The sequence below is a fragment of the Leuresthes tenuis genome, unplaced genomic scaffold, assembly GCF_036924035.1.
Source record: "Leuresthes tenuis unplaced genomic scaffold, fLeuTen1.0.hap1 SCAF_22, whole genome shotgun sequence".
Classification (NCBI taxonomy): Eukaryota; Metazoa; Chordata; class Actinopteri; order Atheriniformes; family Atherinopsidae; genus Leuresthes; species Leuresthes tenuis.
The window spans coordinates 8,658,834-8,682,264 of record NW_027325376.1 but is presented as its reverse complement, the minus strand read 5'-3'; the positions used below and the strand labels follow the sequence as shown (position 1 = coordinate 8,682,264).

Genomic DNA, 23,431 nt, shown 5'->3' with positions numbered 1-23,431 from the left:
CAAACGTCCATGACGTCCTACTGCACAGGGAACCTAATTTGACAAACCTGAAGGTTTGTTTAACATAAGCATCTGGGAAGTCCTCTGTTGTAATCGTTCGGAAAAAGGGATGCACCTTCGAACAATACTTAGCAGGTGATTAGATGAAGCATCGATCAATTAAAGTCATGAGCAAACTTTAATCAGTGTGATGAGCCAGAAGGAGCATGCAGAACAATAAGTTAACAGAATCAATTTTTGACTGTCGCCACACTTAAAGCCCTTCAAATAAGGTATGACTACAAATAAGGGGTGCTGCTTGGGTCGAGCTTTTGTGTTCCAGCCACAAAAAGATAGCTTGGATTCTAGTAATATGGCTTCTCTTTGTGTTTGTGACCTTCTGAATACTTCTGGTTCACAAGGCAATAACTACTCAGAATATAACACAGAAGTGGCGATTCAACACATAGGAAGCTCAAATATCAATTGTTTACAGACAGCTGATTTATAGGGTGGTTGGATTAAGATATATGAAAAACCTACATGTTTATGTCTATATATTCTTGTGCAAAAAATCTCAATATTTCAGAGTAACTAGCCAAAAATGTCACATAATTGTGGTGGAGTAAAAAGAGCAGTAATTGAGATGTGCAATATCTGTGATGTATTGGGGTAGGAAGAGATCATGTCTTGAAAAGAAAATGCTGAATTATCTCATTTTGTGTCGAAGCTAGTTGAATGGATGTTTTATAGTTATTATTCCAGTGACTACAATCATAAAAAATATGGTGCACTTTACTCATTGTAGCAAATCCTGTCTCTGCAAAGATAAGAGATAAGAAAAAAAACATCTGAAACTGTGACGTTCCATTGTCTGGGAGAAACTAAATCTTAGATCTGTGTAAAGCTTGGTCAGAGCTTCTCCAAGAACAGATGCCGAAAGGACACATGGCAGATGCATGGGACTTCCAGTTTTATCTCTTAAGGCCTTTAGTCTGAAATACATAACTTTTTGCTCTTTTTGATTACTCTTAGCTTTTTGCTGTAATTAATCAGTACATTTTTGCAGCAGCAATCTGCGTTTCATGTTTCCCATGCCTATTGTTTCTCTTGCATTTGATTTGCTTGAAATTTGGTTCAGATACTTTTGAGGAATGTGTTTCAGTGTGCATCTGCTTTAGCAAGTCCTTAATTCCCAAAGAAGCCTGCATTTAACATATGAGCACTTTTTACTTCGACCAAGTAAGAAAAACAGACTTTAAAGACAGCTCAAGTCTGGCCCAAATCCATCCAGTGACAGTACATAAGCTCCTGTCAACCTGGAACGATAAGACAGCAGCTTGCTCTTTTGACTAAGGATAACAGAGTGGATGGAAGAAAAAAGAACTCCTGCTGGATAATACTTATGTTTGGATAGTCCGACCATTAAATACTTGAATGTTCTCTGCAATGTGATACAGCTGCTAATCAGAAAATACAAAAAATCAAAGCACAAATTATGTAACATAAGTTGTTTGAAATATACCAAAGTTATTCTTTAAGTGAGCTGGATTTAAACTAAGTACAAGCCATCTAGAGCCCATATGGCTGCCATTCCAAAATGTGTAAATGGTTACACATACACAGATCTAAAAGTTGAAGCCAATGCAGAAGTGTCTTCAGTCTGCTCTATTTAAAAAAACAAAAACAAAAGAAAGAACAAAACATATATTGGAATACTCAGCCATCTGTTTTCAACAAGTCAATATCATGTCAAAAACTAATATTTCTTGTTCTGATCAGTGTGCTGAGGACAATATACCCGCTTTATCTCGTGGGTATCTCTAAGCCAATGATATGGGGCTTAGAGTGTCACGAGAAATGATATGCTATAGCATATCTTGGCTATGACTGATCCTTATGCTAGTCATTGTATAAATGCAAAAATTTACCAAAAAGTTCAATCATAGTTAAGAGTTCCAGTGGCAACAGAAAACAAACTGCTAACTCACAACACACAATCTCTTTTTATGTCATGTTCGTTCCTCAAAAACAACCATGGGGTCGGGAGCCTTCAGCCCTGCCTCTGGAACTTTCCGCCACAGGACATAAGACATTCTGATTCTCTCACCTCCTTCAAATTCCACCTTAAAACTCACCTTTTCAGATAAGCTTATTCTCTGTGATCCTGGGACTGGAATGACCTCACTGTTGCACTTTATTGCAGTTTTATTATGCTTTTTTACTAGTTTGGCTGTTGTGTTTTACACAATATTTCTTTCTTTTTATCTTGTCTTTTGTAATGTGACCTTGAGTGTCCTGAAAGACACATTTAAATAGCACACACTGCAATAGTTCTGTTTTGTATCTACACGTTCTTACATTTTCATTTATTATACTATGTACAAACTACCCTCTTCTGCTCTGGGTAGCTGTCCTCTTGCTCGGGAATAGACTGTACATCCTGACCAACAGTTGTAAGTCATCTTTGAGGATTTCAAAAGAGCCATCATTGTTCTGACTGCAGAAGAGCTTCTAGTGAAATGTAAGAAACACACCTGTACTGAATCTTACAGCTTATTTTGGCCTTTGAATCTCAAGCTGTACCAGCATGTTAAATAATATATATTCTATTGGTGTTACAGCCTTTTGGTCATGCATGAGTCGCGACTGAAAGTAAACAACAAGTTATTGGCTTGATCTCTTGCTTGCTTTCATATAGTAGTACTGACCCCACAGCTGAACTGTCAGTGAGCTTGTCTATAATTGTCTTTCAGCCTGCCACATCTGTAACTCATTTATGTTATCCTTCATGCAGAAATGAGATCTCCTCTTCCTGATATTATGCTCCAAGGCAAGTACGTTCTTATTGCACACCTAAGCAAATCCCTCACAGTTCCAGTGAAACCCCTTCCTCCTCCAGAGACTGACGTAGATTCCAATTATGAAGAAATATGAACGCGAGATGGTTGACTGTCACAGGTCCCATGGAAATATCATTTTAATTAATCTCGAGCAGAAATCGGCAGCTCTGGCATCCCGACACTCATCACGGCTCCCTGAAGTAGACCCAATTTTCTGTCTCAATAGGCGTTAAATTAGCAAGAACATTTCAACCTTTGTCACCTCTGCACACATAACAAATGAAATACATTTGGCTGTGTCATAATAGAGTGGTAATAAATGACAGAGAGATGGTGGCAGGTGAATCACCCAGGAGGGCACCTCATCACATCTGGGAACATTGAAAAGGAAAGAAATATGCAAGAAGGCACATTTAAGATGTGCAAATGGGTACGCAAGCAATTTTTGCTTTGCGTGTGAATTTTGTTCTTTACTATTTCCTGTAAAGCTTTGAGAAGATGGGAAAATAGAGCTTTGTAGATCAGGGTAAAGTACCATGACTCATCATACAAGTATATCCAGATTTGATTGGTTCTACCTTTGCCAGCTTACAATGAGTCAGTGTAAGCATTGCTGACTTAAGTCTATTTATGTTTTCTCTCATTAGAAAATAGCGGTGCCTGACTCATCAACATCACCTTTGTGCCTGTGCTCTGAAATTTAACAAGTGTTGCTCTCATGAAAAATAGCCGACAACACAATGATATTATTGTTGCGGGGGAATGCTTTGCATTTCGTTTGTGTTTGAAGTGTGGATTGTTATCAAAGTTTTCATCAGAGCAGAGATACGCCGCAACAGATCAATGCTCGTTTATATTAGGAAGTTGTGCTGAATTAATTTCTTTTAGTAAAACTTTTTTCCATACTGATAAGTGGAAGTTTATTAAGTTTAAGCACAAACTACCATGTTGGCAGGTTATACTTTGAGAAAAGTTCATTTTAGTCATAAATCTTTAAGCCCGCCACACATGACATGGCACAAGGGGAATGTGACATTTTAAAAGAGGCGCACAGACCTAAGTTTTGAGTGTAATGAAAGGAAATGGAGTTGGGAGCTCATTTCATATTTATCATATTGTTCATGCATGCTTCACAGTGACAGCGAGTGTGCCACCCTTTCTGTAAAAGTCTCACCACATCAGTGCCTGATTCTCATCCACCCACAGACTGAGGTGGATCGCTCTATACTCCATACAGCTCCACATATGCAACACTATCATAAATTACAACATATTGCTCTCTTTTACCAGAAATCTGAAGTGGAATTTCAAAAAATATTCTCCATACATTGTACATTGAGTGATTGTTGACCTTTTGTCCAAAAGAGTCCCACTTGAATCCAGAACTGGGACTCAAATCCTTGTCCAAAGCCTAGATTTTCCATCACTTTCTTCCAATCCCTTCTTTGATGGTGACTGTGGGCTTTAACCAGCTGCCTTGGGAAGCAGCATAAAAGTGGATACCTTATAAAAGCTTTAACGCAACCAGCATTTGAAAGAGACGTGTGTGAGCAAGGTATTGGCAAAATGTAGTGAAAGGAGTGGAGAATGTGGAGTGGTGGCTGTACAGGAGTGGAAAATAATATTTGCATTTGATAAAAGGAGTGATAAGAGTTGTTGAATATGTAGTTGGGTATTAAGGAGACAGTTCTAAACAACAATTTGCACTTCCAGTGGCTGCACTGAAAGGAAAGAATTACAATTTATTGGATGTTTTGCTTCTGCAAAATGGATTACAATATTTGAAAGTACAACGTAGCCATCAAACAAACCAGATCTTACTTCAAATGTATCACACACTGCCGCTCTTTGAGGATTGTTGGCATCAAATGGCAAACCACGTGTCTGTTTTCAGTGTGGGGTAAAAGTTAAAAAAGGGTCAGGCAAAAAAGAAAACACACAGGAGGCTTAATGTGGTTTCCATGGTAAATTTAAGAGGGGGGAAAAAAGCAGTAATTCTAACTGAGGTCTCCAAAATGAAATCCTACGACTCAATATGTCACCATTCGCTCCAGCCTCCCGATGCATACTCTGTTGCTCATTAATGAATAAGTTTGCTCATGCTATCAAATTATGCTGAAACCTCCCTTTGGACACCAAAGACATTTTGCATTTTGCATGTCATAGACTACTGGCTGACAAAATGGTACCCTTGCAAAAAGAGTAGATTGTTAATGCCACAGCCCGTTGTCAAAGAATTCTAATACAGAGACCGTGAACACATCGTTTGTTAATTTTGTTAATTTACTTAAACAACAGATCTTGATGTTCCTTTCATGTCCTGAGGTACAGTTCCACTGAATGTCCAGCAAATCCAGCAGATAAATAACATCCAAGATAAACAACATCTGACTACCGAAGGGATTCACAAAGCAGCCTAGAAAGTTCTCTATTGAACTTTCTTCTAAAGCTTCTCAGCAACTCATTGTTCTTTGTCTGGTTTCCTCTATTGTTTGTTTCAGATTTCTGGCTTCTAATTATAGCCAGCGTTACTTCAACATTACTCCCTTTACACCTCCTCGGTACGTGTAATTGGAATTTTATCTGATGTGATTTTCACTTCTTTTTAGACATTTTAGCTTACCATGTAGCTTTGGCCAGAAAATACATTTAATTTCAAAACAGTTTCTCAAAAAATTTGAAGAACAAATCTATTTAAATATCAAAGAAAAAGAATTGAACCACCAGAACCACTTTACATCTGTGCTCCTTTATGGTTAATGCCAATGGAATGGGAATCACTTGTCAGGAGTTGATCATGTATGTTGGAGTCACAAGATGAAGATCCCTTTCTACACGTGTTACCCAACTTGGTCAAGTTACCAACAATATAATGACAATATCTGCAGCACATTCTTAATTTCTGGATTTTCTTAAATCCAGAAAATTCTACATCTCTGGCTAGTTACGCTCTCCTCACTACTGACACCAAATTGTGCAGACTCCATATTTATCTTTTCTTTTTCTGTTGTGAGGAAGTAAGAAGAACACAAAATCCTCCTCATTGTTGGATGGCTCCATTTTTCTGGTTTTATTTACAACAGATAGATGAATAAAGCGCATTAAACTCTGTGTGCCAGCTATCTGTGCAGCAGATAAAGGTCTGCGGTTACAAAACTCTCTCTGGTTGTTTTATCACTATCACTCCCCTGCCTCATCTTTTTTTTTTTTTTGTTGAGTGCTGTTTTTCTACATTAATGATGAGGCGCCTCTTAACCTTCATCCCTGTCATCTTCTACTTCTATCTTGCATTTTAATTGAAAGAGGCTTGTGCAACCCTCCAACCCAGCTGTTTCCCTGCCACATTCCAGAGCAAGACAACAATGTTCTTCACTAATTACTGCTGCAGAGTGCAATGATCTGTGACACCGTCAGTTCCCATTGAATTACCCCCAGTCCTATTTACAGTACCTGTCAATATCCTTCCTCATTTTCGTACATCAGGAAGAAACTTGTAATGTGACGCAAAGGATTGACCAAGAAAATTACATGCTTTCAAGAAGGCTCCTGCAAAAGTAATGACTGTTAAAAAGCAATCAAGTCGTAGCTGCAGTCTGGGCTGTAGATCTCTGTATTTTATTGCTAAATCCTGGTCACAGCACCTTGGTTCTTTAAATTATTGCTATGTAAATCACCTGAAGTGCCTTGGTGTTGGAAAGTAGCAGATTTAAGATGCTGGTGCATGTGCTAAGTAGACAGTATCTCGATATTTGTGGAGGACCCCATTTAAGAGACTAACTCCTGCCATTCATCAGCATGTCAGTGTACCTCAAGCTTGCACTATATTCTGAGGAGCTCATTGGTGGAAGAAATGAAGTTCTCTCTGACTCACATTTGAAATGCTTGGGCTGTTTTTGTGCTTTTACCGTGGTGGAGCGGTGGTTTGCCCTGTCACCTCTGAGTTTAAACCTGCCTGAGCAGCTGAGTCCTTCCTGTGTGGGGTTCATGTGTTCACCATGTGTTCTTTGAGTCCTTTTAGTGTTCAAAGGCATGCATGTTCAACATGCATGGTCATAGGCATGAGGGTTAGCGTGCATGGCAGTCTGTCTCTCCATGTTAGCCCTGTGATGGACTGGCGATTTCCCCCAATGTCAGCAGGGACAGGCTCCAGCCCTGTGACCTTGTACGAGATAAAGTGGGTATACAGCTGATGGATGGATGCTGTGAAGTATAGCACCTAAGAACAAGCTTCCACTTTTACCTTACATGGGCCTCTTTTCACCGTCACATATCGTCCTAAAAGCTTTGTATTCTCTAAGTGCAGTGTAAAAGTTCAGGTTTTTTGCTCAGTGCAAATGTGAGGCTCGTTCTGTGTTGCAGTTCCTGTATATTTCAGATTGAGAATTCCTTCAGAATGATGAGTTAAGGTAGGGGTCTCCTGAGAATATAGACTTTTCATCTAAAAAGGAAAATTCCTTACATGTCTCAAATTTAACAAACATTCTGTGAAGAAAAGCAGAAAAATCAATCTGTCTGCAGTGCATTGAACTGAGCCCCACCCAGAATTCCTGTAAACACCATGTGGATGCTTGTCTTAGTGCAAATCTTTACATGAGACTTCACTGTCCTCTTCTGGTTCTGTACTGTACTACACCTGCAGTGTCAAAGTTAATTCTAGGAAAACGCTAATTTCTTTTTTTTTTACTTTGTTTGATGATGTTTGATAGATTTATCATTGTCAAGCACTGCCAGTTTAGAATTTCTATCGAGTGTAATTCAACAATTTCAGGTATGGTGACCCACTGACGCCACTTATCACCTTTCCACTCCACACAGCACATTTGTGCTGGAATTTGAGCTTGTGGCTTGTTAATGTGCTTGTTTCTCTACTGTGAGGTTTAATTGTTGAAAAGTCTCTGTTGTCTTTCCCAGCACTCAGGCATTTTGCATTCCCCAGCTGATTTGTATTCCAGCAACAGATGGTGTGGAGCTTTTCTCTCTCACCCTCGCTTGATAGGTCCAAATTGATTTCTCTTTATCACAAATATCTTGGTCAAGGCCACTGTAAATGGAAGAACATAAGAAAATCTGTCAATATGAGGTAAAAGACCTACAATGCCTTTTTATTGTTATCACACAACATTGGTCTTTCCATTCATTCTGGTTTTTCGTTTGAGACTCCAGGCCCGAAAAAAAATACACATTTTTCACTGATCTGTGCCCACAGGGTGGTTTTTCCACTTGCAGCTGTTGGTATACACAATTAATGACTTGCATGCCATTTAATAAATGAAACAAGAAGTTGGCTGTGCATGCTTGCATTGAAGGAGATAAAACCTTTACACACACACACACACACACATTCTTAGACACTCTCCGCCATTCTCCGCCTCTGGGGTTTTGGTCATGAGGTTTATTCACTGTACGCAGAACAGACCTCAGTTTGCTCTCTGCTTATTCAAGTAGTGAGCTGAATTTTCAGCATGAAAGCTTTGAAAACACAGTTCTTATTGAACTAATTACATTTAATCATTTGGAATTTGGTGTTATGATTTTAGTCCGCCTAATGCTCAAGACTAATAACAGTTGTGGATTTGAGTGGAGTAGATTATTTTGTCTTTACTATTGAAATATTTAATGGAATTTTTTGGTTTTGGTCATACCCTTATGCTGCTTTGTTTTAGACTTCCTAGCAGTTCCAAAGGGTCCAGTGATGAAAATGTCAGTTTCTCTGTTGACCACTGAGATCTAGACTACAAAATCTGGTGCAACATTAAAATGTTTGATGGCCTTTAAATGTATTACAGGGTGAGTTTTGGTTACTTTGACTGCCTGACCCTTTCTCCAGCATCACATTTTGTCTTATGGCTAAACACCTGCCAAAGTAAAGACTCCTCCATCAATTATTATGTGCCAATCAAAAAATGTCAGCACATAATCACAATTAAAACAAGAGAAACTTGTTTAGTGATATGCTTACCGTCCACACGTTAGCTCTACCTGCATTTAAAGTTTGGTCTCAAAAAGCAGCAAGTGTGGATTCTTCCTGCTGTTTTGTTCAATATGCTTCAAGCATCATCGACCAGCTTGTTCACATGAGGCTTATTCTTTTAGATGCTCTGGTAAATGAGCATGAGGAATAAGGACTGAGATCAAAAAAGTGGCCTAAAGACAACCTGTTATGAGAAAGTGAATGACAAGAAGTTTCAGGTATTATCTGTGAGGATAGGACTGGGGAGAGGGGAGACAAAGAGGCAGACAGTCATATGAACCGCTCGTATATAGCTCCCTGCTAATGACTCCCACTGTGCCATTTTTACCAAAGGCAAGGATTACCATTAAGCTCGAGTCACATCTTCTCACATGATCCTCCATCCTGCCCAAGGTTTATTCACACACAGGCAAAGATGTGAGCACACACAGAATGGGAGCAGGGGGAAGTGGGGATGAGAAAGAGGTCGGCTGAGCAGCGGTCACGGGACAAACAGATGAGATGTGTACACGTAAAGCATCCACAGAGGATCACTCGATTTCTAGACAATGATGGACCACAAGTTTATTGAAATTGTACAAAGTTAGAGTTTGTGTGCCTTTGTATTTATTTATTTAATGTATTTATTTCATGTATTGCAATTCATTTTTTATCTTATTGTATTGATGCTCACTGTAGCCATTAGATTACCATGAATAAATACACTTTTTTTTCTCTATATACACTGTTGTTGATCTGCGTCTCATCATATTTGATAGGCATGGATTCAAAGATTATTGACAAAGTTGAGACTCTAAGCCCAAAATAATTTATGATCTAACTATCAGAGTGCTCATGTTGACATTTAAATATGCAGAAGATGCAGACGTTAGAACATTTGAATTAAATTGTCCTGACAACCTTGCCCAGCAGACCTACTTACAGTTTTAAAGGGGAACATGGAAACTACACATGCATAAGGAATGTGGCCCTACTTTCAAATACATGAGAAGGAGCTTAGTGCTAGCTTTGCGTAATCCTGCGCGTCACGCCCCAATTATGAAACGATACATCCCGACTGATAACCAACGTGAAACACATGTGACTGGGTTGAGAACCTTTGCTTTTCAGTGTATGGTTTCACAATAGAAAAACCTTACCATTTTAGAGAACTGCTGCTTTGTTTCATGGGGTCTTCCAGATAACAAAATGCTTTCATCCCCAGAACTAAACGTATGACGTTTAGAGAAAACAACATAGAGAATATCACAGGTCTTTAATTTGTGGTAAAAATACAAAAGTATCTAAGTAAACTGCAGCTGCATCTGGATAAAAGTGCTCCATGACAAGGAAAAGTCTTACATTCATTTACATTTATTTGGCAAGATATGATTAAATGATCTAAACTAACAGTTCTGTCAGTGACACTGAACACAGACAATTACTTCTCAACTACAGCCTCACATGTGGAGATAATCAGGGCTCCATCCTGGCCCCTGTCCTGTTCTCATTATCTATGTTGCCTTTGGGATCCATTTTTCCCATCCCATATATTTGCAGATGATACTGAAATTTGACTGAATTTGACCATCTGATTAGCTCAGAACAAGACTTTTTCCAGTTAGGAGATAAATTGGCCTCCTGTTAGTTTAAGAATCAATTTTAAGACTTTATTTTAAGACTGTTTTTTAAAGCTTTTAAAGCTCTTAATTGCCTGGCCCCAGCTTGTCCAGAGGAACTTTTACGTTGTCATATTCCAGGTACAGTAATGAGGTCAATGAACCCAATACTCTTTGACGTTCTAAATACAAAAATAGAGGTATTTGTATCTTAATATTAGCTGCTTCTAATCTGGAATAACTTGTCTGTTCATATAAGAACTGCTCAGACTTTAGAAACGTCAATTCAGGTATTGTATCCATGATTTTATAGTGCTTTTATGTCATGCTTCTACTACCTTGAGTCTGTTTTTATTGATTTTATCCACTCTGTTTTACTGTGCTTTTATGAATGTCTTTTTTCTTTTTTTTTTGCTCTGGGTTTCTTTATTTTTGTTATACGGCTCTTGATATATGGTGTTTTATTTTTCTTTATGTTGTTGCTGTAACAGTGCTTCGTAAATAAAAGGACATTATTGTTGACACTGACATGTGTTACAGAATCTAATGATTCTCAACTCAACATTCTTGTTGGCTCAAATGCTCACAAACTATTGAGAAAGGTTATGAGGGATTTATTTGCACAGAAAAGATAAACTTCTACTTCTTCTAATTTTTTGTGAGATATTTAGTTCTTGATACTTAGCATCTCTTTGGACTTGACTAGAAGTCATAGCTGTCATGGAGGATTTTCTAACAACTCGTCGAACAATTGAAATGTGAAAAAAGGTTGGCCCAAGTTGGTCTAGTAGCATGTCTAAATGCACAAGTACCCCTGCAGAATACAGCAGAAGTGCTTCCGTGTTGCTAAAGTGAAAAATACAATTTATGCACATTTGTAATTGATCATCTCGGCTGCATATTGTCATGACAACTCATCAGAACTAGCAACATTGTAGATTCCACCAGTGATCACTAGTTGGGAAGCATAGCCTTGAAAAAATAAAGGCAAAACGTTGGCCTCATCCATAAATACAAGGAAAACAAGAGAGGTCTGAAAAATCTTCAGTCTTTATCAGTCTTTCATGTCTTTAAACTTAAAAAAAAAAGATTATTTTTGCCGAACATGCAGACAGTTCAAGGTCACGTGAATACTTTTGCCATTTTGCCATTTCAGAACTTATTTTTCCATCTCCCATTACACTAGTTTTTTTTCAGATATTCAAAACTACCTGCCAAGACTGTTTCTGCAACACTCAATTATTTCTTTTTTATCTTTTACAGTGTACATCAGACTTTTTTGTGCAAAAGGTGCTTAAAAAGCATTGATAAATCCAACCAGAGATTTCCCATTTTCCCTCTCTGAGATGTGAAAAACAATGCACCATCCCCCAGTCATACTATGAAAAGGACAGTACTGGTCGAATGGTTAAATGGTTTATTTCAGCCCAAAGCATGACCTTTTCCAGACATGCTGGTACTTCTGTTGTTTAATCCTGATCAAACAGCGACTTGTAACACAAAGTAAAAGGATAAAGCAAAAGAAGCATTGGTCTCAAAGGGGACTTAAACCCTTACTTCTTTTTACTAAGAGTTAAGGTCTTTCAAATTAAACATGATCTTATTATTTCAAGTGGAACACATCACATTGTTTTTCCCCCCTCTTCTCCTGAAAGATCCCCCATCGCCATCATTTGATGTGTGAATTTGCATAGAATCTGGCTGCTAATTAGAGAGTGTTGATCCCTGGAGGTTTGCTGATATTACATGTCCCAAATAATATTTAACAACTAACAAGTATCCCGTGCCCTCTTTGCAGTCCAGGGAAAAGTTTGCAGCCAGCTTGAGGAAAAACATAAAACCATGGATCTTCTTGAGAGCGCCTACCCTGCTGTTTCTGAGGATTCTTCAGGGTATCGATTTAGGTTTGACAACAAAAACAGTATTTCATACTTCATGTCAGAGTGGGAGCACACTGAAATAATACATACTTTGCTTTTCATCACCAATTTATTGGGAAAAATCAAAGGTTTCTATGTCAGCTTAATCAAGAATACTGACGCAAATGAGCAAATGGTGCCTCCAGAATCATGGGGCAGTTGGAAGAAAAATTCAAAGGAGTGTTGCAAAAGCAGAGCACGGGGACAAATGTGTGCTTGAAACAGAGTTTCATAAAAAATAAGTCCTGCACAATACTTTGAAATAGTACACGTGATTTTTTTATTTTTTTTATTTTTAAAGATAATTTCCAAGGTAGTTTAGGAGCTTAAAAAGACTTGTGAGGATGTGTATGCCTGAAAATACGAGCGTAATTAATGTAGATTCACTTCAGCTTGCAAATAGCAGAAGGAATTTAGCATTCCAAGAGGACTTTATAAATACCATTCATACGTCCATGTCTCACATGCTCAGGACCACGCCAACAGGGGGGAAAGGTCTTCTTGAGAAGTCAAATGACCCAAAACACGAACACTTTAACAAACACACAAACCTCTCCATTTCAAAATCCTGACATTTGATTTGGTGTGGACAGTTGTTTCATGGGACTGTGAGACATTTTAGGTTGTTTTATATTTACACAAAAAACTACTTCTGTGCCTGTATGCGAATGGGTGATGTCAATCATAAATATTTAGTGTTTTCAGAAATTAAACAGCTTTTCCTCACGTTCAGTTAGTTTTTTTTTTCAATTGGCAACCCCATGCACTGACTTTTTAAAAGAACAATACTGTGCATGACCGGATCACACTACCTTCTTTCCCTCCAGTAGGAAATATGATGTTATGTGATGGAATCACGCGGGAGTCAGAAAATCCTGGTAGTCATGCGCTAATCCGGTATTTAAGGTCAACGCTCCAGTGGTTTGGGGGGAAAAGAGAGACAGGGGACTTCATGGGCGCTTCAAGAGAGAGGGTTTAACACACACACTCGTCTGGCTGAGAAAGTAACCCTGGTGTGTTGAAGTGATGCAAGTTTACTTTTTTATAAAAGATTAGCCAAAGAATTAATATTTTCAGGTAACTTCCAGAGGATCAGACTGACTCGAACCCTGCCATAGCCGTGTGTAAAATTTGGCAACACTTTTGGATAATGTGGCCGTGCTGTGTTTTGGTGCTTGTGGGCGCGGTGGCTGTGAGCGCTCAGTTCCCCAGAGAGTGTGTCACACCAGTGGTACTCGCCAGTGGACAGTGCTGTCCGACACCCCCCGGACTGGATAACGACCCATGCGGCTTCAGTTCGGGGCGCGGGCAATGTGTGTCCGTCACGGTGGACGCGCGCCCACATGGGCCTCAGTACCCTCACGACGGACGGGACGATCGGGAAGGATGGCCCATTCGTTTCTTCAACCGCACCTGTCAATGTAATGGGAACTTCAGCGGTTATAACTGCGGCCGCTGCAAACATGGATGGACTGGTGCTAACTGTGATCAGCGAGTTTCTGTTGGTAAGTGCGCGTAGCCATTTGAGATTTATAGTTTTATAGAAGATAGACACAAAGATATATTATTCACATTCTCAGTAGTCTGGCAAGATGGATTGGACTTCACCCATCATTCTACAAACAAAGAGACTTCGTTCCATTTAAAGTTAATCGATTTGACAGAGTGCACATTTGAACAATAGGAAGCATACAGTATAAAGAAACCTAATGAAATTGTAAGGCGGATCCCCAATTAGGCCTTATGCCTGACATATTGACTAAATCCCTTTGTTCCTCTTATAATCCCCCAGTAAGGAGAAACGTGATGCAGCTCAGTTCGGACGAGAAGCGCGCGTTCGTGAACGCGCTGGACCAAGCCAAGCGCACGGTGCTGCCCGACCTGGTGATTGCAACGCGGCACTTTTCGGACATCTTTGGCCCTGACGGGAACACCATGCAGTTCGAAAACGTCACCATCTACAATTACTTTGTGTGGTCCCACTACTACTCGGTCAGCAAGACCTTCCTGGGCGCGGGCCAGGCCAGTTTTGGGGGTGTGGACTTCTCCCACGAGGGCCCCGGTTTCGTCACTTGGCACAGGTACCACCTGCTGCAGCTGGAGCGGGACATGCAGGTGAGAAACGAGGAAAGTTGTGGGGTTCTTTTAGTTTTCCTGTTAATAAGGTGTTTTGAAATGATTCACATAGTCTAGCAAGCTGTGTCCCTGGTTACCTAAGTTAAGTTCCCAGCTCCTCAACCACAACTTCCTTTTACCATTAGACCACCCACTACAGTAGCGGGCTTACGTGGCTCTGTCTCCTGTCTCCTCATTTGTTTTGCGTAATGTGTATTGGCACAGTATTAGCGAGGAAATCTTAATTAACTTTAGAATGTCACGCTTTCACAAGCGAACAACGCGCAAAATGTGACTTTTAAACGTTTTTTTTTTTTATCTGCACACCATCCATTTGAAGAGAACAACTAATGTACTCATTGGTGAGTGGAGAATGTTCATAATCCCTTCCGGTAGGGTTGGTATGGCTATTATTTTCATCCAGTGGGTGAAAGTTGAGAAAAGAAATTAGGCTCCCATGTGGATTTGAAACCCTGGCCAAGTGTAGGACTCCTGCTGAGAAACCCCATTCTTTTTCCAGTGTAGGTTTGTGCTTCAGCTCCCTAATTAGGTGCCTTTGTTCAAACCTGGCACACTGACAGTTTCAGTGAGAGTTTATTTTTCACATTTATTAAATCTGAACTGAGAGAGTTTTATATAAATGTATATATATATATATATATATATATATATATATATATATATATATGTGTGTGTGTGTGTGTGTTTGATGATTAGATTATAATTGTTTACAATTGCGTTCACAAAGGCTTTGAGCGGTAGTTTTTCATATTTTGCACATTTATTGATACTGACATTGCTAAGAATGTGTTTGCAGCAAAAAACGGGATTTTAAAACAACTCATTTAACCTGAGCATTCACACGTTACTAAACAAGACTACTGCGCAATATTTTAATCTCACCTGCGGCTCATCTGGTGGTTAGCAGCGCAATAAAGTAAAGCCTGGTGCCTGTTTTGACTCTGCACATCTACACCCAACAACTAGGACATGCTGCAAGACCCCTCCTTTGCCCTCCCCTACTGGAACTTTGCCATTGGTGGAAGCACATGTGACATCTGCACAGATGACCTGATGGGAGCCAGGAGCAGTTTTGACATGAATTCCCTGAGTCCCAACTCCATATTTTCTCAGTGGAGGGTCGTCTGTGAGAGCGTAGAAGACTATGACACTCTGGGGACCATCTGCAACAGTAAGACACGTGTTCATCATTGCAGGCAGGCAAGGGGATTTTATTTGAGGGTAGAGACAGACAAGGAATGTTACAGGTATAATTTTTTATTCTTTCAGTGATCAGATGAATGAATGCTGTGTTTGCTGGATTTTTTTTCCCCATCCCATTCAGATACAGAGACTTCTCCTATCAGAAGAAACCCAGCTGGAAACGTCAACAGACCCATGGTCCAGCGTCTCCCAGAGCCCCAAGATGTGGCAGACTGTCTGCAGGTTAACACCTTTGACACACCACCATACTACTCCACCTCCTCTCAAAGTTTCAGAAACACTATTGAAGGTGAGGCACAGGAAAAAATTATTTTAGACGTCTGTCTGTCTTTTTACACTTTTGCATTCTGTGATGGCTTCTCATGTTGTCATGGCAGGCTACAGCGCCCCCAAGGGGAACTATGACCCCATTGTCAGGAGCCTCCACAACCTGGCCCATTTATTTCTGAATGGGACGGGAGGACAGACTCACCTTTCCCCGAATGACCCCATCTTTGTCCTGCTCCACACCTACACTGACGCCATATTTGACGAGTGGTTGAGAAGACACAGTCCAGGTGTTTTAGCAACTACTCCTGGCTTAAAAACTGTTTGTTTTTGCTGTTTCCACAATAGTTCCTGCATTTTTTTTGGTCTGCTTTATTATCTATTATTATTATTCTCACTAATCTGAAGTTGTTTCCAACAGATTCAGTTGTGTACCCTGAAGAAAATGCCCCCATTGGTCACAACAGAGGCTACAACATGGTGCCCTTCTGGCCTCCAGTGACTAACTCTGAGATGTTTGTGACTGCCGCTGAAAATCTGGGTTACACTTATGAAGCTGAATGGCCTGGTACGCATTCTGAATCCCTCCCAGCAACAATCCATTTCCATTCATTTGCTTTCAAACTTGGCTTTAGGGTAAAAATTGAGATGTTTGAAGTAATCATCATTTTTGCTTCCCCTCCAGGTCAAGCTTTCACTCTGACGGAAATAATAACCATTGCAATAGTTGCTGCCCTTGTTGTCGTCGCAGTCATTTTCGCTGCCACTGCATGCGCCGTACGTGCCAGGTCTTACAAGATGGAGGGCCACCAGCCTCTGCTCGGGGATCAGTACCAGCGGTACGACGATGACAAAAGCCAGTCCGTAGTCTGAAATTTCTGCTCAAACATGAGCCCCACCTATGTGCCCCTTCTCTTTAATTTTTCAGTGACAACTCAGCACTCTGTTCGTCTGGGTCTGTTCTCACTACAAACAAGTCTTTTTTTAGCTGCATGCATGCCCCTAAATTAAAAAAACTGTTACGGTTCATACACGAATGGTACAGTTGTAAACTTAAATACATTTTTTACATTTCCCACTCACTGAGGTTAATATTAACCGAACGTATGAAATGAACTTGAGCAAACTGGGTGTTTGACCTTTGAAATAAGATTATTATTTGACATTACACTCTGCCCCCACAAGGGGGTGCAATAGTTCAATTTCTGAAACTATGTACAGCATTTACTATAAGAGATGTGCTTTGGGGTTTTTTTTGTTGACGTATTTAGATTAGCTGATGCATTTGAATTGAAACGCTGCAGATGATTTAAGATATAAAAATAAATAAACGGAGGTGATGATTCAGAAGAAATGTCGCCGAAAGTCGAGTGCCTTGGTTTATTTTTGTCTGTTTTTTTTTTTAAACTTTTAAATTAAAAGAAAATATTTTCAATTGCCATGAATGCTCTTTTGTTTTTGCATTCAAACCTAGTAGTGTTGAATCTGTGTGCATGCGGATTGAATGTTAATGCCAAACATATCGCCTTTCTTGACTTTACTCTTGGATGTCATGCACTAAGCCGTAAGATGACAAGGGAAAGGATTACACACTTTTATTCATCTTTTATTTTTTTTTTGTTTTAAAAATACCTGCACAATACATAATAAACGCCCTTTAAGTGCCAGTCGGCATCATTTTGTTTGGGCTACAACTGCTCTTAATTTATGCGGCTTGAAATGAAAATGCATTTCCTCAGGAACTTCTTCCACACCTCTTACCTGCCTCGTGTCTGGTTTCAGAGGAAACGCCCCTTATGGGAGGGTCCAAAGAACGCACGCTGTCAGTTCAACTGTCCTACCACTGGTCAGAAGCTTAAATAGGAGGTCACTGGCTCAAGTGTGAGGTGTGCTGAACTGGTAAGAGTCTGTATGAGTTTAGTGAATGTCTTAGTGGTGGGTGCGCGCGCTCCGTGCCACTTGTTACTTTGAATCAACTTTGGATAAAGCACGCGCGCCTCCCCCCGGACCAACCGAGCGGGCCATCTCAAAGTTCGCAGCTCTGTAATTTCCTCCTCTGCCGGCTCCAAAATTACACAGTAGAAACGGTCCGCATTTTCCCGACAGTCCACAATGGACGAGGACAACTGCGTCTCGCCTGACTTCAAGGATATAGAGTCAAAGTTGGGTCGAAAAGTCCCGGACAGTCTCGTTCGATCTCTCGTGGGAGGAAAACACACTGACAAGTCGGCGGCGCCTCATTTAGCGACCTGCACATTTTGTGCCGATTCGGCGGATTTGCAAAGACTAGAGAGTAAAATGCGACTCCTGAGACAAGAAATGGTAAGTCTGTAACTTATCTCAGTTTTGTTTTTGTTTTTTTGTTTTTTTTTTAGACTGAACGTTCTGAAATAAAATGGTATTCTGATAAACTGTAAACATGTTTCAGTGGCTTTAGGTGTCATAGCTCGTCTCTGGCTGCATTGCTTTTACTGCGGAGTTCATAGCTAACTAAATTCCGACCAAGCTTGGCTGTTCAATTCTTTCTTGATAAGTTCACAGCGAAACTTCGTGTGTCTCACTAATGCGTGACTTTAATTAGCAACTCACTTATGCAGATCAGGGTCTCCATAGCAACATGCGGTTTGTTAAATGCCCAGTCACACTTGGTCACAGCAGCAGACTGAGACCTTTGGTGATGAACCCTCACCCCCTCCTCTCGCGTGACGACTCTAACTGTAAAAGATTTATCTGCAAAACAGTCACTCAATTCCCTTAAAGTGCAACGCACGTTAGATTAAAGCTCCGATGGACAGCAGACACCTATTTTAAATAAGTAAGATCACTAAAAGGTATTAGGAGTCCTGAGCAGATGGTCTGGTTGGCCGAGTTTTGCTGCCTGAAATAGGGCTGTATCATGGCCAGCAGACTGACCCAGCGCTTGAGACCTTGTGTTGATAGGATTAGATTTATTGTGATGTGGGTGGGGTTGGGGGGCTCAGTTTTCCCTCCTGAGACACAGCTGTTACCTTGGTCCATAGTCAGCTATGATTTACATATTTATACATTGTCATATGACTGTCCTCCATATAAGAAAATAAATTGATTAAAAAATATATAGTTGAATTGGATTCCATTAAGGATATCGAACAATGATAATTTGGCTCATCGTTGTCACCCTTCCTTTTCATTTTTTATTAATTTTTATTTTTTTTACAGCTTCCTTACCAAGCCAGTCAGGCTGTTGTTTTTTTGTTTGTACACGTCTGGAACACACACGCACAAGCTTGCAGAAACGATGTGTTCCAAATTTCCGTCTGCATCATTTCAGAGGCCGATTTAGAATGTGCTGCCTATCTGTGAAGTTAAGAATCCAATTGGCTGCTCACAAAAAAGGTTTGGGCCCAATAAAGCGTGATGCGGTAAGTTGTCTCCCAGAGCAGACACAATTATGCAGCACTAATTCTAATTGTCTTTCCGAAGCTTCAGACCCGTCGGTGCTATTCTCTGAACACGAGATGGCTGCTTGGCCTAAAATTCCAGCAGAACCCCATCTGCTTGTCCTTTTATGCGTGTTAAGCGTGGGCAGTTATGCTCCCAAAACAAACACGGCGGTAGCAATATGAGACAAACGAAAGGTGGGTGGAAATCCACTCCAAAGGGAAGCTGTTGTGTCAAGCCAGCTGCCTCGGTCTATTATGACTGAGGCAGGATGTTCCAGCTGCCCATTTTACCATTTTTCATTCAAGCTGGTTGTCACCCTGCACACGCAGGGGAATCCCTCTAAATGACTCCAAAGGCTGTCCACTTCCCCTCGCGCTCAATAGCATGGTTTGTCATGACAGGGAATTTTATCAATAGCAATACTGTGTAAGAAGGGACATGATTCATTATCCTGGATAAAAACTGTCCCCTGCCTGTGCTTAACATGACGCAAACATGAATGAATTACATTTTGGAATAAGAGACATGAGAGGAAAATTCTCTCTTTATCATAAGGGTTAGTTGAGACATTGCCTTTAACTGTCCATAATACCAGAAGTCTTCGCTCCTTGTTTTAAATGGTTAAACTAACATGTCTTGAAAAAGAAACGCATGCGTGTCACTTTCGGGGGAAAGCAGAATTCTAGGTTTCCTGAATGACGCATCTTTTTTTCAAGTTAAAGGAACTCTCGAAAAGAGAGGGAACGATCTGTAAGACCATACACCGAGCCGACACCGGTGACATCTGGATCATCTGTTTGCCTCTTGTATTTGTAGTGTGTAGCACGCTGTTGGCAGGCATTGTTCTCTGCCGACGTTCTTATCAGCCAGATCAACGTGTTGAATTGACGCCAGGCCTGTCAGTATGCGAGCTCGTTCTTACTAGCTGTTCAGCTCAGCGAATGAGTGCATGCGACAGCTGACTCCACATGTTTCACACCATCTCTTCTCCTCTGACATCTTCATCTCTCCAAAACAACCATTTCCACAACGATGTGGCCATGTGGGGGGTCAGGAAACTAAATGACCAACAGATAATCATGACACCAGAGAGATAGAGACCAGGTCTGTACGCGTCATGACTTGTACTGATGCGTTTGTCTGGAATTTAATTTTGAAAAGGTTAAAGCTAGACTTCTCCCCAGTTATCGGCAGCCTGATGTAGCTACGTACTTAATGGGCAGATATCAGAATGGCATTTACCTGTCAATAAGCATATTTCTACTTCTGTGTTGCTCATGTATCTCCACTCCACAGGCAAATCTGCGAGCCATTGATGTGAAGCTGATGCAGCAGCTCATGTCAATCAACGAGGGCATAGAGTCCATCCGCTGGGTGATGGAAGACAAAGGAGGAATCACCAGCCAAGAGGGCAGCCTGGCAGGCAGCTTGTACAGCCTGTCCGATAGCCAGGACGGTGCCTCGCTGCGAGGCAGCTTCAACAGCCTGAACGATGGGAACAGCGACGGCCTGGATGGTCTGTCTGTGGGTAGTTACCTGGACACTCTAGCAGAAGATCTCCCAGACGACCCGTCGCCTACGGACATTGACTGTTTTGTGGATGAAACTGTAATCGATGGTGATGCCTTCACCAAATCCCCTCTGAAACTCAGAGTGGAACCAGGTGACTACCTCTGCTTTGGATAACGCTGACGAGCTAAACGTGGTGGTCACAGAGACCGCTGAGATACAGATTTTTGTGAAGAGCAGTTTAGCAGCTTATTTTCCTGTCCCCACACGCCTGATTATCTCTGCTTGCCAACATGTCTGACAATGTCATATTGAGCGGGGACACAAACTTGCTATTAAATGTCACCAGAGACGAGAGAAACATCTCAACAAGTCATTTCTTAATACTTAATCATCCAGGTTGATAAAATTCAAAATGAATACCTCAGTGGTTTCATCTTCCACACTCTCAGCCTAAAAGTCAACACGACAGGTTAAACAAAAGCTGCAACACCAGATGAACAGCAAAACTTCCTCCCCGTCCGTGGAAAACTGGACTTGGATCAACCGCAATCCGCTGTCAAGGAGCAGAGTTTAGTAGCCAATTGACAAACTGGACTTGATTCAAAAGTTTAAACTGTTTCAAGTGGTAAACTGATTAGTTTAAGTGTCTGAGCAAGTGCAATTTGCTTCCCTGCCAAAATCCGAGCACCACTATTAATTTAGCTGAAGGGAGTTCATAAGATCTGCTCTGCAATAGCAGAAGCCACCGCGTGCAGTCGTAAGAGATGAGTTGCACGTTCAAAGTACAGACGATTGACTGAAAACCAAAGAGATGCGATTGCCTTGGAGATCATTTACGCCTGAGGCAAAACCGGCGTCCACACCAGATGGGAAAACTGTTGATTGGAGGTCATATGCGAAACACATGTTTGCTTTGAGGGCATGTTTTCATTCTGTTTAGTTTAAAAAAAGGGTTTCACATTCACAAGAATATTGTTGTTTTGTTTCTTTTTCAGCTTTGAACTATTCATGTTAATTTTACGATGCCTGCTTTGGAACTTTTTTTTAAAATTTTTATTGATTGCTTTTAACTCTGTCGTGGAAATGAAATAATATATTCTGATTTCTCTTCTCGCTTACACTGTGTGACGTTTTTAATTTGGAAAAACACTGACACCTTCTTAGGATATTTGGGGCTGGGGTGGAAGGTTAACACTGACGCTTTTCTTTTTCAGCAGATTTCCGTCAAATGTAATCTCAAGTCAGACTTGGCGATGCCCTTTGTAATGTGGCACGGCAAATGAAGCATCCTAATTCACATCCGCTGTGTTCTAAATTTGGCAAATGGACTTTTTTTTTGGTTCCCCTTTCTAAAAGTTCCCAAACGGGTGGCATTTTTAGGTTGATCTTTAGGGTTGCATTACAATAATTTTCAAAGACGGTGGCGTGTGTTTGCAGAGTCTTGTGAGGACATATCATCTCAGAAGAATGATAGGACCGTGTTATTTGAAAATAAGCATCCCAAACAAAAGCGAGACAGGACTGAGCTTGAAATGCCAACCATCCAGAGCTGCTGATGGTCTCCTGTGGTATTTTCATTTGTAATGCATCTCACTTGCTTCTTATCTTTCATGTGATAATTGAGGTTCCAGACGGCGAATACGGGGGAAAGTCATGAAAGAAGAAATGAGAAGTGCAGCTGCTTTGGCGTGCAAAGGAATGAGAGGCCATGAGCGTTAGTAATTCAGCGTTTTTTAGCCTTGGATCTGACATCAACACAGACTGTCAGTTATTAATTTTGTCCATAGAGCCGTTGCATGTAAGGGCCTAATCTTATTTGGAACTAGAGTACATGAATCATGGATCATGGTTTATTGGGGTGTTTTTTTTTTTTTTTTCTACATGGGTGATACTCTTCCTGTACATTTGAAATGTTGAAAATAGCAAGATTAGGCACAAAGCACACTTTTAGAGTTATATTTGGTTCAGACAGATGTAATCACTTTGTCCAAGCTAGTGATGCATACTTGCAACTTTGTCTCACTCCAAAAGAAAAGCAGCTTTATTTGGTTTTATGCTTCCTTTCCTTATCTCCGCCTCCCAGAGGCTTTGGAAAGCTTAAGCCCCCTGTCAAGCTAAACCAGACTAGCTAAACAAAAAGCTCTGTGAATGGCAGCATGACCTCCTTGTCAACACTTCAATTAAAACACAAAAACTTATCTTAACTTCCCCATGTCATGCCCAAACAAATGTAAGTATGCACTGACTGACTATTATAGCTTGCAGGTAAATGTTGAGACTGGAGCCACTGGCCTTGAAATAATTGGACATATAGAACAGGTTCTGTGAGTTTGTGTTGTAATAGGTCTGAGTCAAAATTCCTGAGAGCGACATGGTACGCTACACATGAACGGGAGCTTTCTTTTGGATCTTTCATTGGCTTAAATAAGTGTACATTTCCTTCATTAAAAGGGGGGAAAAATGTTGAAGCAGGAAATCCAAGTACATGATGTAAAATCCTATCACAAAAGAAGAGATAAAACCTTCTCCTGGTTCACATGAAGTGAAGTCAACCCCATATTTGACATATTCTCCTGTCTG

The 23,431-nt window shown here is 40.6% G+C and overlaps 2 protein-coding genes across 2 annotated transcripts; both read left to right on the top strand.

The window, feature by feature from the left end:
* The first annotated feature begins 13,184 nt into the window (after positions 1 to 13,184).
* Positions 13,185 to 17,283, top strand: LOC140281763 (5,6-dihydroxyindole-2-carboxylic acid oxidase-like). Its single transcript, XM_072376252.1, has 7 exons — positions 13,185 to 13,815; positions 14,103 to 14,425; positions 15,413 to 15,617; positions 15,771 to 15,938; positions 16,027 to 16,206; positions 16,338 to 16,484; positions 16,602 to 17,283. Exons 1-7 carry the CDS (start codon positions 13,461 to 13,463, stop codon positions 16,787 to 16,789), a joined length of 1,566 nt encoding a protein of 521 aa, XP_072232353.1. The 5' UTR covers positions 13,185 to 13,460; the 3' UTR covers positions 16,790 to 17,283.
* Positions 17,284 to 17,787: 504 nt separating this feature from the next.
* On the top strand, positions 17,788 to 22,032 carry LOC140282117 (leucine rich adaptor protein 1-like). The gene is made up of 2 exons (XM_072376690.1): positions 17,788 to 18,238; positions 20,636 to 22,032. The coding sequence occupies exons 1-2, from the start codon at positions 18,029 to 18,031 to the stop codon at positions 21,023 to 21,025; spliced, it is 600 nt and encodes a 199-aa protein (XP_072232791.1). The 5' UTR covers positions 17,788 to 18,028; the 3' UTR covers positions 21,026 to 22,032.
* Positions 22,033 to 23,431: the final 1,399 nt, after the last annotated feature.

What these genes read in the sequence shown, in the direction of transcription:
- LOC140281763 (XM_072376252.1), top strand. Translation starts at nt 13,461, where the DNA reads ATGTGGCCGTGCTGTGTTTTGGTGCTTGTGGGCGCGGTGGCTGTGAGC. An exon ending in TTTCAGAAACACTATTGAAG is followed by an intron (nt 15,939 to 16,026) that starts GTGAGGCACAGG and finishes TTGTCATGGCAG; the next exon opens with GCTACAGCGCCCCCAAGGGG. An exon ending in TTATGAAGCTGAATGGCCTG is followed by an intron (nt 16,485 to 16,601) that starts GTACGCATTCTG and finishes CTTCCCCTCCAG; the next exon opens with GTCAAGCTTTCACTCTGACG.
- LOC140282117 (XM_072376690.1), top strand. Translation starts at nt 18,029, where the DNA reads ATGGACGAGGACAACTGCGTCTCGCCTGACTTCAAGGATATAGAGTCA. An exon ending in GACTCCTGAGACAAGAAATG is followed by an intron (nt 18,239 to 20,635) that starts GTAAGTCTGTAA and finishes TCCACTCCACAG; the next exon opens with GCAAATCTGCGAGCCATTGA.